This window comes from Rutidosis leptorrhynchoides, chromosome 6 (genome assembly GCF_046630445.1).
Source record: "Rutidosis leptorrhynchoides isolate AG116_Rl617_1_P2 chromosome 6, CSIRO_AGI_Rlap_v1, whole genome shotgun sequence".
NCBI lineage: Eukaryota > Viridiplantae > Streptophyta > Magnoliopsida > Asterales > Asteraceae > Rutidosis > Rutidosis leptorrhynchoides.
Window position 1 is genome coordinate 433,952,366 of NC_092338.1, and position 16,492 is coordinate 433,968,857.

Here is a 16,492-nt window from a genome sequence, read left to right on the forward strand (position 1 = left end):
TCCAGAATCTCAGCTAGTATCTGGTTTTATTTTTTGTCTGGATCAGCGACGGTTTAGTGCACTTGTTCATGCGTTAAGGTATGACTTGCCAAAAACTCTACATCAGACGTTCGAAGTTGCACAGAAGCATGTTCGAGCCGGTGAGCGGGGGATGAATAAGTTTGACGGCAGCAGCAGTAGCAAACCGCACAACGGAGGGCGGTACTTTGACAGAAGTCAGAGGAGGAATGACAATTCCAATGGCGGATGGAGAGGCAACAATCATCCCAATGATTTTCATCACAATAGAAGGCCAATAGAGAGGCATCCGTTGATAATGGCGCTGACTAAAACTCCAAAAGAGATTCTTTTCACCGAACCAATCCGGACCACTTTCAATCCGCCGGCACCCATGGAGGAAAGAGAAGGTCCAAAAAGTGAACTATGGTGTGACTTTCATGACGCATGGGGTCATGATACAGATAATTGCAAATCCCTGATGAGAGAGATCATCGCAAAGATCAAAGCAGGAGAGTTAAACCACTTGTTGCCAGGCAAACAATACAGGAGAAATGATCCTCGCAGGAAATTTGGATGGCAAAAGAATGATGGTGGAAGAGGTCGTCGAGGAGATAACAGAAGAAGGGAAGAGCATGGCGGAGGAGATAACAGAAACCAGTACGAAAACCGGATCACGGAGCGTGAGTCAACTCCAGACGTTGTAATCAAAATGGTGTGGTTGAATGGAAGTCACTATGAGGACGGTGAGCAGTCGGATAACAATGTTGATAGCTGGAGATATGCTCCAATTATTTTTCAACCAATTCAAAATTGGGCTTTGTCCGTTCAGCCAGTGGTCATTTCAGCAGAAATTGCAAACAAGTTCATCAGCCATATTTACACAGATACAGGCAGTGAGGCTGACATCATTTATTGACATTGTTTCAAGGCTTTTCCAAGGCATGTGCAGGTAAGAGCTAGGCGGACGAGTTTGAAGGTTTCAGGGCTAACATGAGCGCCAGTGAATGCAATGAGAAGAGTTTGTTTGGAGGTCGTTTTGGGAACATTTCCACTATTGAGAACCGAAACAATCGATTTCACTATTCTGGATGGCAACTCTCGATTTAATGTCCTTTTTGGACGGGCAGCGTTAGCTAAATTTGTAGCGATAACATCAACGGCTCATGCAGAGATTAGATTCCCAACTCCGAATGGAGTAGCCGCCATACACTCACAGTATGTGGCACCAACAAGGGAACGATCCACATTTGCAAGCTCACCAGAAGGCAATATGAATCCGAGGAGGCGTAATCGGTTGTTCAGTATGGATGAGGTTCCGGAGTTCTTTATAGCATGATCATGTGTTCAGGCCGGACAGCGCTAGGCGCTTGGCGTTTGAAGAAGCAAGTTCCAGCATTTTCTCAAGAACAAAATTTATCATTTCAATAAGAGCAGTTTGTTAGCATTTCTGAAGAACAGAATTTATCAATTTACTGTAGACCATTGTGGTCATCGTTACAGTGCATATGTTTTCAATTGCATACACTAAACGTTCATGATGTACTAATTAGGCTTGATCCACCTAAATTCGTCATCAATTGTTTATGTATTGCACAGTACTGATCAATAAAATTTTATATTTTTTCTTATGCAAAGTGCTGCCTGTGACAAATGTAAAACATTACATTTATATCCTGCCCACAGAAAGAGAGTATTTTTATACCTCCGATGGCAGAAGCTTTTGTGCCGGCCAGCAAAGGCACAAGGGATCGGCTAGAAAACGTTAAAGTTTTACTAGAACGCACCGAGGCAAAATACAAAATTCAGATACTTGTCATGACAAACATTATAAAAACTTATTTCACAGAACGAAGGAAGTTTATATTTTATGAAGGTCAAATATATTCACAATTCTTCCTCATATACTTTATGACGGAATGCGTACGGCGAAAAGTTATTTTATAATCACTCTTCAAACACACTTCATAACTATTTCCCATCACTTTGATGACGGAAAGCGTATAACAGACTACAAGTGTCCTACTGAATATATGAAGGCATAGTGTTTACAAAATGAATTTTTCATATGCTGCTCATTTACCTAAAGTTAACAATGCAAGACACCCAAAAGCGAATTATCTTGAACACTTTTCAAAACGCTTTGTTCAGTTGTACAATATACAATTGTACAACAAAATTTATGATATGCTTCGTGCATAGCAGATGGGTTATAAACAACAAACATTAAAGTATTTGGTGACCCCATATTAAAGTATCATTCAATGTTTTAAGCTATAAAATTTCGAAACAAATCTTACATCTTATATGAATCGGAATGGCAAACAGAACCTGTGTATTTGAATATATTACATAAACTTCAAACATTTGGTGACCCCACATTCGAGTTTTTCTTCTTTATGTGTCTCCCATCTTTTCTAATTTACATTGAATTTGTCGTGCTTGGCCCACGTTTTCCAAAAGAATCCAAACCTTGTTTATCGACATTGTAGAAACTAAAAGAGGTCTGAATTCGGTATATATACACACAAAAAAGGTAACTTGCAAAGAAGTCTTAAAACAACAATTGTATATATGGTGCAGCAAATGACCAAATGCACACAATGATGATAGGACTGTTGATCCAAATCTGTAGATGACATGTAATGAAGGGAAGACGTCGTCTACGAACTGGGGACATTAGTACCAACATAACCAAAACCCATTATGAAAAAGGCTATAGCTTGAGTGAACAAGTAAATGTAGTAGCGATACTTCCCAAATGCAAGATCGTAGAAACCACATGTGAAGAGAAAAAAGCCGGCACCAAGCTCTAACCAAAGAAACCTGCGGGGATTCATAATCTCATCGCTTAAATTACATGTCTCGTTTGACGTTTACTATGTATAAAGTTTATCAAGAAAACTTACCTTTCCCCAATTTTGAAGCGAGGTTTTTTAAGCTGTTTTGTCGTCATTTTAACCTTGGCAGCGTCTCCATGCTTCTCAGTGACGACCCATTCGTTCACTCTTTGAGCTTCAAAAAGTCCGATGAATGTAGCTTTAGTCCGGTGAAGGGACATGACATTTTCAAAAAGAATCCAAAACACCAACAAATGAAAAGACCTACAAAATCAAAATGATTAGCTGAAACACACATTTGCAGTATAGAAAAAAAAAAGTATTTTTCCGAAAAGAAATACTAACAAACTGAAAGGGTTTGCTAATAACACAGATCAATTGGAACGAATTGCTTGCTTTATTCAATCAACAAACTGGCTTAAATAGCCTTACAATCAAACAGAATACAACGGTAAATGAAGAACGAGTAACAGCTATTAAATAGGATCTAGACTAAATAACCGGAATAACAATTCAAACTAAACAAAAAAAACGTGCAAGCAAACTAAATGGGCTAACACAAACTAGACAAGCCCAAAGTTCATTGGACTAGCTCAAAGATCCAACAAACCCTCCCTTGAACTAATCGTCCTTTAGTTGACAATTAGTTCAACTTAGATGCAGCAACAAGACCCATCTCTTCTTTGATCTTCTGAAAGCTTTCAAGCTTCAAAGCCTTTGTCAATATATCAGCTAGTTGCTCCTTTGTACCACAAAACTTCAATTCCACTGTGCCATCTTTTGTAAGCTCTCGCAAGAAATGATATCTTACCCGAATGTGCTTTGTTCGCCCATGAAACACTGCGTTTTTAGCCAGCTTGATTGTAGACGTGTTATCACACATAATAGTTATACTTTCTTCTTGTGCACAGCCGATTTCCTCCATTATTTTCTTCATCCAAATGGCTTGACACGCACATCCAACAGCCGCTACAAATTCAGCTTCGGTTGTTGATAAGGTAACAATGGGTTGCTTTTTAGATGACCAAGCCACTGCCCCACCACTCATCATGAATACGTATCCCGACGTACTTCTGCTATCATTATTGTCGCCTGCATAATCGCTATCTGTATACCCCAATAATCTTCGATCTCCATTCCTCTTATAAAATATCCCAACATCTACAGTACCTTTGATATATCGTAATATCCTTTTCAAAACAGAAAAATGCAGCCGAGTTGGGCATGCCATGAAACGACTGATAAGGCTTACTACAAACATAATATCTGGCCGTGTGTACAATAGACTCCCAACAATTTGTTTGAAAGCTGTAGTGTCCACCTTAATGCCATCCTCATCTTTATCAATTTAAAAACCAGTGGTAATTGGATTACGTACCTCATTATAGTTGCTCATTCCAAACCTTTCTAAAATTTCCGTTGCATACTTTCTTTGGCATATGAAAATACCATCTTCTCGTTGTAGCACTTCGATGCCCAAAAAATATTTCATCTCTCCCAAATCAGTCATATCAAATTCTTTCTTCATCGAGGACTTAAAAGTTTCAATCATCTTCAAATCATTGCTAGTAAATAACAAATCATCAACATAAATACTAACAATAATAATATTACCTCCACTTTCTTTGACAAAAAGAGTCTGTTCACTTGGACTCACTTTGAAACCCTCCTTGATAAAGTATGATTCGATTCGATTGAACCATGCCCTTGGAGCTTGCTTCAAACCATACAAAGCTTTCTCTAATTTATACATCATCATTTCTTTTTCCTTTACTTTATAACCATCAGGTTGTTCAACAAACACTTCTTCCTCTAATTTACCTTATAAAAATGCCGATTTTACATCCAATTGATGTAGCTTCCACCCTTTTGATGCTGCAACTGCCATGATAATTCGAACAGTGTCCATTCTAGCTAATGGTGCAAACACTTCACCATAGTCAACACCATGTTCTTGAGCGTACCCCTTTACTACTAGTCTGGCCTTGTGTTTGTCTATAGCACCAGATTCATTTAACTTCGTTTTGTATATCCATTTGACACCAATAGCTTTGGCTCCTGTTGGAAACTCAACAAGTGACCATGTATTATTCACCTCGATCGAATTTAATTCCGCATCCATGGCTTTCCTTCATACTTCATGCTTAGCAGCTTCCTCATAATTCATCGGGTCGGATGAAATCATGTACATTAAATGCTTAGCAGCTTCCTCATAATTCATCGGGTCAGATGAAATCATGTACATTAAATTTGCCTCGTCATCAGATAGCCCTTCACCAGAAATATAATCTTGTAACCAACTGGGAGGATTTCTTTGTCTTGCATTGCCCTCCCTTAATGTTTCATCTTGACCTTCTTGTACTTCAGAATCTTCATCTTCATTTGTTGTCTGATCAGGTACAGGTACTTGCTCATCAGACACTTGTTCATCATTATTATCAATTTCTTCTTTCCACTCCAGTTCCATTTTCTGTGAATTTTCATAACGATCATCCCAATTCCAAGCAGTTTCTTCATCAAAAATAACATCTTTACTAACTGTGATCTTCTTAGTGAGTGGATTATACATACGATAACCTTTAGACTCTTCACTGAAACCCAACAATACACATCGAATGCTTTTATCTTCCATTTTAGTTCTTCGTGCATCTGGAATGTGTACATGTCCTACACATCCAAACACTCTAAAATACTCCACATTTGGCTTTCTATCACTCCAGGCCTCCTCCGGTGTTGTGTTTTTGACAGCAATTGTAGGCGATCGGTTTAAAACATGATTGACCCATCTCACTGCTTCGGGCCAAAATGTTTTCGGAACATTCTTCTCGATCATGATAGCACGAACCAAATTCATTATAGTTCTGTTCTTACGCTCGGCTACTCCATTTTGTTGTGGAGTATACGAGGTAGTGAGTTGTCGCTTTATCCCGTGCTCCTTGCAAAAATCATTGAATTCCGTTGAGTTGAATTCACCTCCTCTATCTGTCCTCAGGCATTTAATCGTCATCCCCGTTTCATTCTCTACTTGTGCTTTGAAAGTCTTGAAATAGGATAATGCCTAGGATTTTTCTTTCAAAAAATACACCCAACATTTTCTGGAGAAGTCATCTATGATACAGAAAACATATCTCTTACCACTATTCGATGATGGCGTTATTGGGCCACAAAGATCTGCGTGCACTTGTTGTAACTTCACAACAGCCCTCCATACACTGACCTTTGGAATTGGTGCACGGTGTTGCTTCCCTTTCATACAAGAGTCACATATTACTGATTCAGGAGTGACATTTGGCAGTCCACTCACCATGCCTTTGTTATACAGAATTTTTAGACCCTTGTAACTCAAATGCCCATACCTTTGATGCCATAATTTTGCCTGATCACTTTCGCTAACCTTTAAGCACTTTTCTTCAGCTGACTCATTGTTACCAGTCAACAACTTATACATTCTATTTGTTGACTTGTGCAAGCTTGCAATCTTGCCTTTCACAGGATGATAGATGGTGCACATACCACACTTAAACAATATTTCCAAACCTTTCTCTTCCAATTGCCCAACACTCAACAAGTTATTGTTCAAATCGGGAACAAATTAGACCTCATCACTATATAATTTGCTTTGTTAACTGAAAGCTTGATAGAACCCTTACCTTCAACTTTCATCCGTGTATCATTTCCAAGTTTGACAGTATGCTTGAATGACTGATCCAGTGTTGTAAACTTGGCAAGATCACCACACATATGGTTCGAGCACCCGGAGTCCAAGAACCATGTGTTTGTCTTCGAGTTGTTCTTCTCATAAGTCATCAGCAACATCTCATCTTCCTCATCATATTCTGCAAAATTTGCCTCTTTATTCCACTTTGGACACTCATATTGGAAGTGACCCAAACTATGACATTTATAACACTCCACCGTTGACTTGTCAAAGCTTGATCGACTACGACCTCGACCTCTGCCTCTATATGAGCCACGCCCTCTACCTCTTCCACGTGTGTTTGCATAATCTTCAACTTTTAGTGCTTGATCTTCTCCTTCATTGCTAATACGTCTGAACTTTTGCTCATGCACCACTAAAGAACTTTGCAATTCGTCAATGGTCATCTTCTCCGTATCTTGAGCCTCTTCAATTGACACAACTATGTATGTGAATTTATCAGTCAAAGTACGGAGAATCTTTTCAACAATCTTCGAGTCTGGCATTACTTCACAATTACTACGTATTTTGTTTGAAACAGCCATAACACGTGCAAAATATTCAGTGATTGTTTCATCACTCTTCATAGCCAAAACCTCAAATTCTCTTCTTAACGAATTCAACAATGATCGTTTTACCATAGTATTTCCCCCAAACTTCGACTTCATAGATTCCCACACAATTTTGGAAGAACTACGATCCAGTATCTGCTCAAAGACTTCTCGACTCAACGCCTGAAATAGATAATGCTTTACCTGATGATTTTTCATACGTGCAGTATCGAGTTGCTTTTGTTGTGCATCGCTCAAAGGAACACCTGGACGTGCAGGTTCAACAACACCTTGCTCAATGATGTGCCATAACCCTTTTGCACGAATCAGGTTTTCCATTAGTTCACTCCAGTGATCATAGTACCCATCAAACTTGGGTATCTGGATTTTCTCATCCGCCATAGCTCTCTGATTCAATTGAAGTTTGGAGTTTGATTTTGCTTAGTGATTTTGCTCTGATACCAAATTGAAAGGGTTTGCTAATAACACAGATCAATTGGAACGAATTGCTTGCTTTATTCAATCAACAAACTGACTTAAATAGCCTTACAATCAAACAGAATACAACGGTAAATGAAGAACGAGTAACAGCTATTAAATCGGATGTAGACTAAATAACCGGAATAACAATTCAAACTAAACAAATAAAACGTGCAAGCAAACTAAATGGGCTAACACAAAGTAGACAGGCCCAAAGTTCATTGGACTAGCTCAAAGATCCAACACAAACAAATATATAAATGTCAAGATGTTGGTTTGTTGGTGGTGACCTGCCTTCCCACAAGGGAGGTAAGGAGTTCGACCCCGTTAGATGTAAAAATATTTCCATAGAAGTTACCGGCCCATTTCATGGGATTCAGAGGTCTCAGACGTATTACGTTTAACACCTCACCCGGTGGGGTTTTACCACACTCAATGCCCTTATGGATTCACAATGGGGTTTCTTCCCGAGAGACGGTAGAACTGTAATGGTTCATCCCAGGAAATGATCAGACGGGTGGGTTCCGACATCGTGTCCGAACCCCGTAAGTGATTCGTAACCGCCGTTAAAAAAAAAGAAAATGAAAATATATAAAGCAGATCTATAGCTAATAACCTTGGAGTTCCAAGTGCATTCAGAAGGGTGATGATAGTTGGTAAATAAACTGCACCCCATCTTGGAATCTCGACTTCGGGTACCATCACAGTCGCAGGAAATACAACACAATAAAACACGAATGTAACTATATGAGCTACAATCTTTCGTACGAAGAAGAAGTTGTACATCACGTATAGTTTCTTCCAAAATGTCACTTTCTGCATATAAAAATTAAAAAGTTCACAATTTGCGCTATCTATTGATCAAATAAAGTCTCGAAAATAAAGAATATTAAAGTAATGATCATGTTTTGAACATACATTCATACCTTATTTGTCATGATCTCGAAGAACATTTTCCTAAAAAGGTTAGCCGGACCACAAGACCAACGATGTTGTTGGTAACGATAGGCTTTTAATGTACTCGGCAGTTCATTTTTAACCTGTATATGAAAACACAAAGTAAGATTATATCATGACAAAATTTTTATTCTATATAAAGGTAGCCGGACGGCTTGGAAATCAAACAAGTAAACGAATAAGGTTTTTTTCGGTTCAGAATATCGAAGATCATACATTGAAATTTTTTCTTCATTTTGAATTATGTATACCTTTAATGAACCAAGGTACAAAAACTTCCATCCTTTAAGAGTAGCTCGAACAGCCAAATCCATATCTTCGACTGTCGTTCGTGCCTTCCATCCTCCTGCCTCATTAATCGCAGCCATTCGCCAAACACCCGCAGTTCCTACAAAAATATTCAACTCGTTATTTTGGGACAAATTAAAATAGCAGCACTGACTATTTTAGGAAAAAACGTATAGTTACGGGACTATTGCGTATCAAAATTTCAATACAAGGAATTTTAATATAAATCACTGATAATTAACGGTGCTGTAAAACACTAATGAAATTACTGAGATAACAAAGTATGTCAATTTAGCATAAACAAAAACAGAATGAAATTAATGATAATAAAAATATGAATGCACATATATATAACTGATTACCATTGAATCCAAAAAAGGCGTATGTTGAGGAACCAGCTTCTTGCTCCACTTTGAAATGGTAGTCTAGTGACATTTCTTGCATTCTCGTCATTAAGCATTCATCTGAGTTTACTGCGCGGCAGATATCGTTAATCGCATAGTTTCTAGTACTTTTATCGTCTTTTTCTTTTGCTACATTTACGATTTTGTGGGTTCATTTCGTTTGTACACTACATGAAATATTTACAAAATTTACTACTCCGTACTTGATAAATCGTATGATCTTGTTAGCATGTATCATAAATATCTCTCTCTAGGCTAATACTAAGACCATTCGTTATAGTATGTGGTGTGGGTTGAGGTTTTTTGATGACGTGACGATGTGAGTTGATTATGGTAGTGTGGGTTGAAATGTGGATGAAAGGTGTACTATTGATGTGGTAAAATATATTTGGTACATTGAATAAAAAGATGATAAATGAAGTATATATGAAAAAAAAAAAAAAAAAAAAATCAACCAATCAAATTTTCTCAAGGCCCATTACATTACCCGTTGAAAACCTACCCACGCCCCGTAACCCGAAAAATGGGTGTGGCTTTTGCCGCGTGGACATCCCACAAGTGTGGCTTTTGCTCATAAAGCATGGTCTAACCTGTATCATAAAATATGCTGCCTTTAGAGGCTAATACCAAGTCTTTTAACGTTTTTCAATACAGCGTAATCTGTCACGAACATTGATTAATCTACTAAGGGTGCTTTTGATTACCTCTTAATTAAATTTAATGCTGACTTGTGAACCATTCGGCACCTAATCTCTGAATGACATATGGTGCTGAATGGTTTAGTATTGAATTATTCAGAGTTGAAATAGTCTCTTAACCAATAAGCACATAAATTTTATGTAGTATCCTCTTTAAATTATATCAGCAACAATTATTAAACAATTGTATTATTTTTTTTTTCATGCAAAAATTTAGTACGGTAATTTTATGAAACACTCTACTCTTTTTTTTTTGTGCCTTTTTTGGTCGTGTATTTGTTGTCCGGTGGGCCTGTTGGGCTGCACATTGTTGTTTTGGTTTGCCGATTTGGCTTTTAATTATATTTTTGTTTTCCTGTTAAAAAAAAAATGAAACACTCTACTCTAGATGATGCACTATTTAGTTTTTTTATACGATCTAACTAAAGAAATAACTTTTTTCTCCGATAATTTCATCTCAATAATCCTGCCAATATCTTAGAATTATCATATGTGTCATCTATAAATTCCAACTGCAAACTATATTTCTTATTTTCTTCCATGTGTTATTATGATTATGATATTGACTAAGATGATTGATAGTAAGAAATGTGAGAATCATAAATCAATAGTCATCTATTAATACAACCATCCTAAAATAATCTAATTGTTAAACCATATTCGCGTCAAATTTAAATTTCTCTAAAAGTTGCCCAATTTTGATGAACAAAACGCCCCTAATGAGTCGTTACTTTTTGACCTCATCAGGGCGGGAGGCAACTTCGGATGCAAAAAATGAAATTAACATCCAATCAAAATTTGACACCGAATATATATTATTAATTTATTTCTTTTGCACTCAACTTCCAATTATACTCCGTAACTTGCTACATCACTTAAAACCTTCTTACAAAAAATAAACCTTCATATTTGACTCTTAGCATTACAACCCATCAAAAATGATAGTATGACTCCGTCATAGTCAAAAACATGTAAAACCGCAAATTTACTTATACGTAAATGTCACTGTAACGGGTGGTTTTAAGGTCGTGATAAATTCACCTCGCTAACAATGTATTTCGACTAAATATCAACTTGAATGGTGAATCTAAAGTAAATTTTTTAAAACTTTAGGTTGTCACAGGATTTTTACTAGAATTAAAGATTACTAGCACGTGCCTAGACGGGCAAACAATAGAATTCTTCGAATTATTTATTTATTTTTTATTTTGCCTTCGGAAAAAAAAAAAAAAAAAAAAAAAAAAAAAACAGGGTCCTTTTCAGTATGCATACAAGTCTTTTAAATTGTGTTGATTCAATTTGATTAAGGTTTAGTTGGCTGAAAGTGACCTAATTGTGTCGGTTTGAAGGTTACCTACAACTAATAAAAAGGTTCAAAGAAACTATACCAAAGATATTTAAATATGTCCGAGATAGAAAAGGGAATTAAAGAAAGCATTTTACTAACTAGTAGACCTGTGATATATGTTGTATATTCAAAAAATTTAAAGTTTTTTATATACCGGAATTTGAATTGATGCATGCACAAAAAAAGGTAAATAACGGATTGAATTAATAAGTGTAAAAAATTACGACATAATTAAGTATTTAAAAAAAATAAAAAAAATTAAGTATTTTTTTAACGACATATAATTAAGTATTCGGCACGTGCTTTATAGGAATAGGAACATACATTATAGCAAAATTACTAGAGAAATTACAGTTATCACTATGTTAACATGTATTAGGAGGCTTATACAATAACAAGCAGGCGTGTGGACATGTATTAGGAGGCTTGTCAACAGTCGAAATTATTGAGATTACATGTACATTAGATTATTATTGGGTCAGTAATCGCTGTCCAAAAAAAAAAAAAAAAAATAGAAAAAGTGGCTCCCGCGATGCGACGGGATTTTTTGAATTGAATATTCATATTTAACGTAGTATTATGTATATACAGAATTAAAAACGTGTTACCACGGGTGTATTTGGATACACGTGGTTAGTACCTAGTATACATAATGGTCTGCCGTTTTTGACGACAGGAAGATTGCTTAAAAAAAAGGAACGGAACCGTCGATATGATGTAGTTAGTTTGAGTTGTTTATTGTACGTGTATGTATATGTAAGAAAGTTAGGCTGAAATATTTAACATTTTTTTTAAGTACGTCCGTTTCGCGTATAGTTAGTTGCGTTGTCTTTGTAAAAAAATTTCGAGTTGAACGTTGATGTCGAATAAATTTAACATATAGCGAGCGAAAAGATAGGTTTCGTTGAAAAGTAGGAACTTCGAGAGGACATAGGTCGGATAGAGAATCATGGTGGCTTAGTGACGAAGTTCAAAGCAAAGTCGTGTTTAAGCAACTAAGGTTTAGGGAGCTCATTACTTGCCGGGAGGGGACCCCGGAGGGTAGAACTAGGGTTGAAGAGAGATATAAAGAAGCCAAAAGAGAGGCTAAGAAGGCTGTAGCACGTGCTAAAGATAAGGCATACGAAGATTTGTATAGGAAACTAGACTCCAAAGAAGGAGCTAACGATATCTACAGGATAGCCAAAGCTAGGGAGCGAAGGCGCAGGGACCTAGATAACATCAAGTTTATCAAAAATGAAGCTGGTCAATCCTTAGTAAAGGAAGACGAAATTCGAAAAAGATGGGAAGGTTACTTCTCCTCCCTTTTCGCCGGAGGAAGACCTGAATGTCTCGAAGACCCGCAAGAATCTGAGATTAAACAATCCCAGAACAACATAGATTTTAGGAGGATCAACCACGAGGAAGTAAGATCAGCACTACGAAAAATGGGGAGAAATAAAGCTGCGGGACCGGACCAGATCCCCATTGAGGCGTGGCGGTGCCTGAAAGGACCCGTCCTAATTCATCCGGACGAAGTCCATATCGATTATAAACGATTCACAACAGTTGATTACATCGCGAGGTATTTGACCTCTATATGATACATTTTACAAACATTGCATTCGTTTTTGAAAAGACAAACTTTCATTACAACGAAAGTTGACGGCATGCATACCATTTTATAATATATCTAACTATAAATGATTTAATAATAATCTTGATGATCTCAACGACTCGAATGCAACGTCTTTTGAAATATGTCATGAATGACTCCAAGTAATATCTTTAAAATGAGCAATTACACAGCGGAAGATTTCTTTCGTACCTGAGAATAAACATGCTTTAAAGTGTCAACCAAAAGGTTGGTGAGTTCATTAGTTTAACATAAATAATTATTTCATAATATTAATAGACCACAAGATTTCATATTTCCATTTCTCGTAAACATACGTCCCATGCATAGAGACAAAAATATCATTCATATGGATTGAACACCTAGTAACCGACATTCACAATATGTATATAAGAATATCCCCATCATTCCGGGATCCTCCATCGGACATGATATAAATTTCGAAGTACTAAAGCATCCGGTACTTTGGATGGGGCTTGTTGGGCCCGATAGATCTATCTTTAGGATTCGCGTCAATTAGGGTGTCTGTTCCCTAATTCTTAGATTACCAGACTTAATAAAAAGGGGCATATTCGATTTCAATCATTCAACCATATAATGTAGTTTTGATTACTTGTGTCTATTTCGTAAAAACATTTATAAAAATTGCGCATGTATTCTCAGCCCAAAAATATAAAGGGTAAAAAGGTAAATGAAACTCGCACATATAATTATTGTAAAACAGTTAATAAAGCATTTGCATGTATTCTCAGTCCCAAAAATGTAAAGAGTAAAAGGGATTCAAATAAAACTCACGCATATAAATATTGTAAAACATTTAAAAAGGGAGTAATGAAACTCACCGTATTGTATTTTGTAGTAAAAATACATATGACGACATTTAACAAATGTAAGGTTGGCCTCGGATTCACGAACCTATATCATTTGTATAATCATTAATACATATAATCATAATCTAGCAAATATTTGTATTATTATTAGTGATAATTTCTATATTACTAACTTATATATTTTAAATAAAGTAATTATATATTTAAGTTATGGTTATTATATTTATTTTTATATACTTAATCTTTTATTTTCAAAATAATAGTTATAGTAACACTAGAGTAATATTAATAATAAAAATGATAATAATTATAATACAAAATACTGTTAATTAATATAATAATGGTTATGATTTCATTAGTGATAAAAATAATGATAATAATACTAATAATATACTTATATTAATAGTAATGGTGCTAATATTTATAAAGTGATAATAATACTAATATTTATGAAGATAATAATAATTTGTATTATTTTCACAATATTAATAATATTAATAATCAAAATAATAATAATACTACTTAGAATAATAAATTAATCATAAAGATTACACTTGTAATATTTATATGAATAATAATAATAATAGTTATATTACTTGTATCTATGATAATAATAATAATAATAAATATCATACAACAACAACAATAATAATAATAATAATAATAATAATAATAATAATAATAATAATAATAATAATAGATAATTAAAAAAAAAATGGTTATACCCTTTAATAAGCTTCCTAAAAAGAATTGCCCGCAACGGGGCTCGAACCCACGACCTCTCGTTACCCGACATCCATACAAACCAACACGCTGCTGCTGCTGCTTATGTTTCTGTTTCATTTTATAACTTAAACGTTTTTAACCATTTTTTTTTTTGTGTTCTTCATCTTCTACAAACAAAAAAAAAAAAAAATACTCGACAGAGACATTCGATAAACAAAATAAGGAGCTCGAAGTTTGAATTAAGACTAAAAGTTGAAACGAAAACAGCCTGCATACGTTTGGATTAAATTATCAGACAGGAAAAGAAAAAAAAATATATCTAAATATGCTGTAACAGAAAGATAACGAGGGGGATGAACTCAAACTCAATTTTTAAAATCTGGACTGTTTTAGATAATGTGTTCAACATGAAATAAGTTGTAAACTACTCCTAAACATCAAACTGATATCAATTTTCGCGATGAATCAAAATTGTTGACTTTTTAAATTAGCACTTTGACCTCAAAATTGGAGATCAATTCAAGGGATTAACGATTGAAATTTTGCAAATAGTTTGACCAAATAAATCCTAACACAACTGCAATATCAGATTTTGAAATTTTCAAATGAAGTCGAGCTTTTTGAAAAGATGTATACGTACAGGGGAAAAGCTAGGTTCCTTCTTTATTTTTTTTGATTAATCCCTAAAAAATGGCAGTTTAAGTAATCTGTGTATTTGATATAGAGAGTGGAGAAAGACAAATGAATTCCTCATTGGCAAATGGAATTCGAATGCTTTAAGAATGGGAAAGAGTCGACAGAAACAAAATTACTCAGAAAGAAATAAATAAATAAATAGATAACTGAATAAATTGATCGAGACATTCAACAGAATTTGTTTGCTAATGTTATTAAATCGAATCTTGTACCAGATAGGAGACAAAAACAAATTACGTATAAAGATTGAAAGCAACAAGCACTGAATCAATCCCTTTAACTGATTTAACAATAAATAAATAAATAAATAAATAAATAAATAAATAAATAAACAAGTAATACTAAATAAATAAATAAGTAGATTAATAATAATACTATTATTTATATAAATAATAATAATAATAATAATTTTAACAACTATAATAATAATAAAAATGATATTTATTATAATTTGTATTATCTTTATGATAATATTTATAATGATTTCCATAATAATGGTAATATGAATGGTCTTTTTAATAATAATAATAATAAGTTTAATAATTAAATCTAATGGTATATTTAATAATAATTATAATTATAATCATAATAATATTGATAACAAGATAATACTAATAATAAGTATAATGAATAAAGTAATAAAAGTATTGATAATAATAACTTTAATAATGTTACTATTAATAATAATAGTGATAATGATAATACTAATAATAATAATGACATTGTTAAGAATGATATTGATATTAATAATCATAATAATAATATAACAAGTTATACATATCAAATTTTACAATTTATAATAAGGAAATTATTGATAATAATATTAATATATCAATTACGTTAAATCTTGTAATTAAATTTGATATAACACAATTTATTAATTTTATTATATTTACTGATTATAATATATTGAATTCTTTAATATTTATTTATTACAATATTTATATATATATAATAATTTTTATGTATTGAATATATATATATATATATATATATATATATATATATATATATATATATATATATATATATATATATATATATATATATATATATATATATATATTTATAGATTCATTTTAAATTACAAAATTATTATCTTATATATTATTTTCCATATTTAATTCTATTGAATATAATTTATAATTTCCAATCAGTGTATGTATTTACATTTATATATATACATATTTATTTATAGGGGTTAGAAGTGTAAGTTGGGGAAAGTTTGGGGGGTATTTTGTTTATTTTTTTGATGTCGTTTTGGTTCTATCAAACGACCAATTTTTTTTTTCCATTTAGCATTTAGGATTAATAAAATTCTGTCTTTCCAAAAAATAAAAAAAAATTAAAAATACAATAACAAGT

General features: G+C 33.9%; 1 protein-coding gene across 1 annotated transcript in view; it reads right to left on the reverse strand.

Moving 5' to 3' along the window:
• Positions 1–2,660: 2,660 nt before the first annotated feature.
• The window catches only part of LOC139855282 (glucomannan 4-beta-mannosyltransferase 9-like), a 29,449-nt gene continuing 15,617 nt past the window's right edge, over positions 2,661–16,492 (reverse strand). The window contains exons 4-9 of the mRNA XM_071844517.1: positions 9,173–9,283; positions 8,774–8,910; positions 8,492–8,605; positions 8,182–8,381; positions 2,907–3,101; positions 2,661–2,823 (exon numbers count right to left, since the gene is read on the reverse strand). Coding sequence (XP_071700618.1) covers positions 2,661–2,823; positions 2,907–3,101; positions 8,182–8,381; positions 8,492–8,605; positions 8,774–8,910; positions 9,173–9,283 — 920 coding nt within the window. The remainder of the gene's footprint in view (positions 2,824–2,906; positions 3,102–8,181; positions 8,382–8,491; positions 8,606–8,773; positions 8,911–9,172; positions 9,284–16,492) is intronic.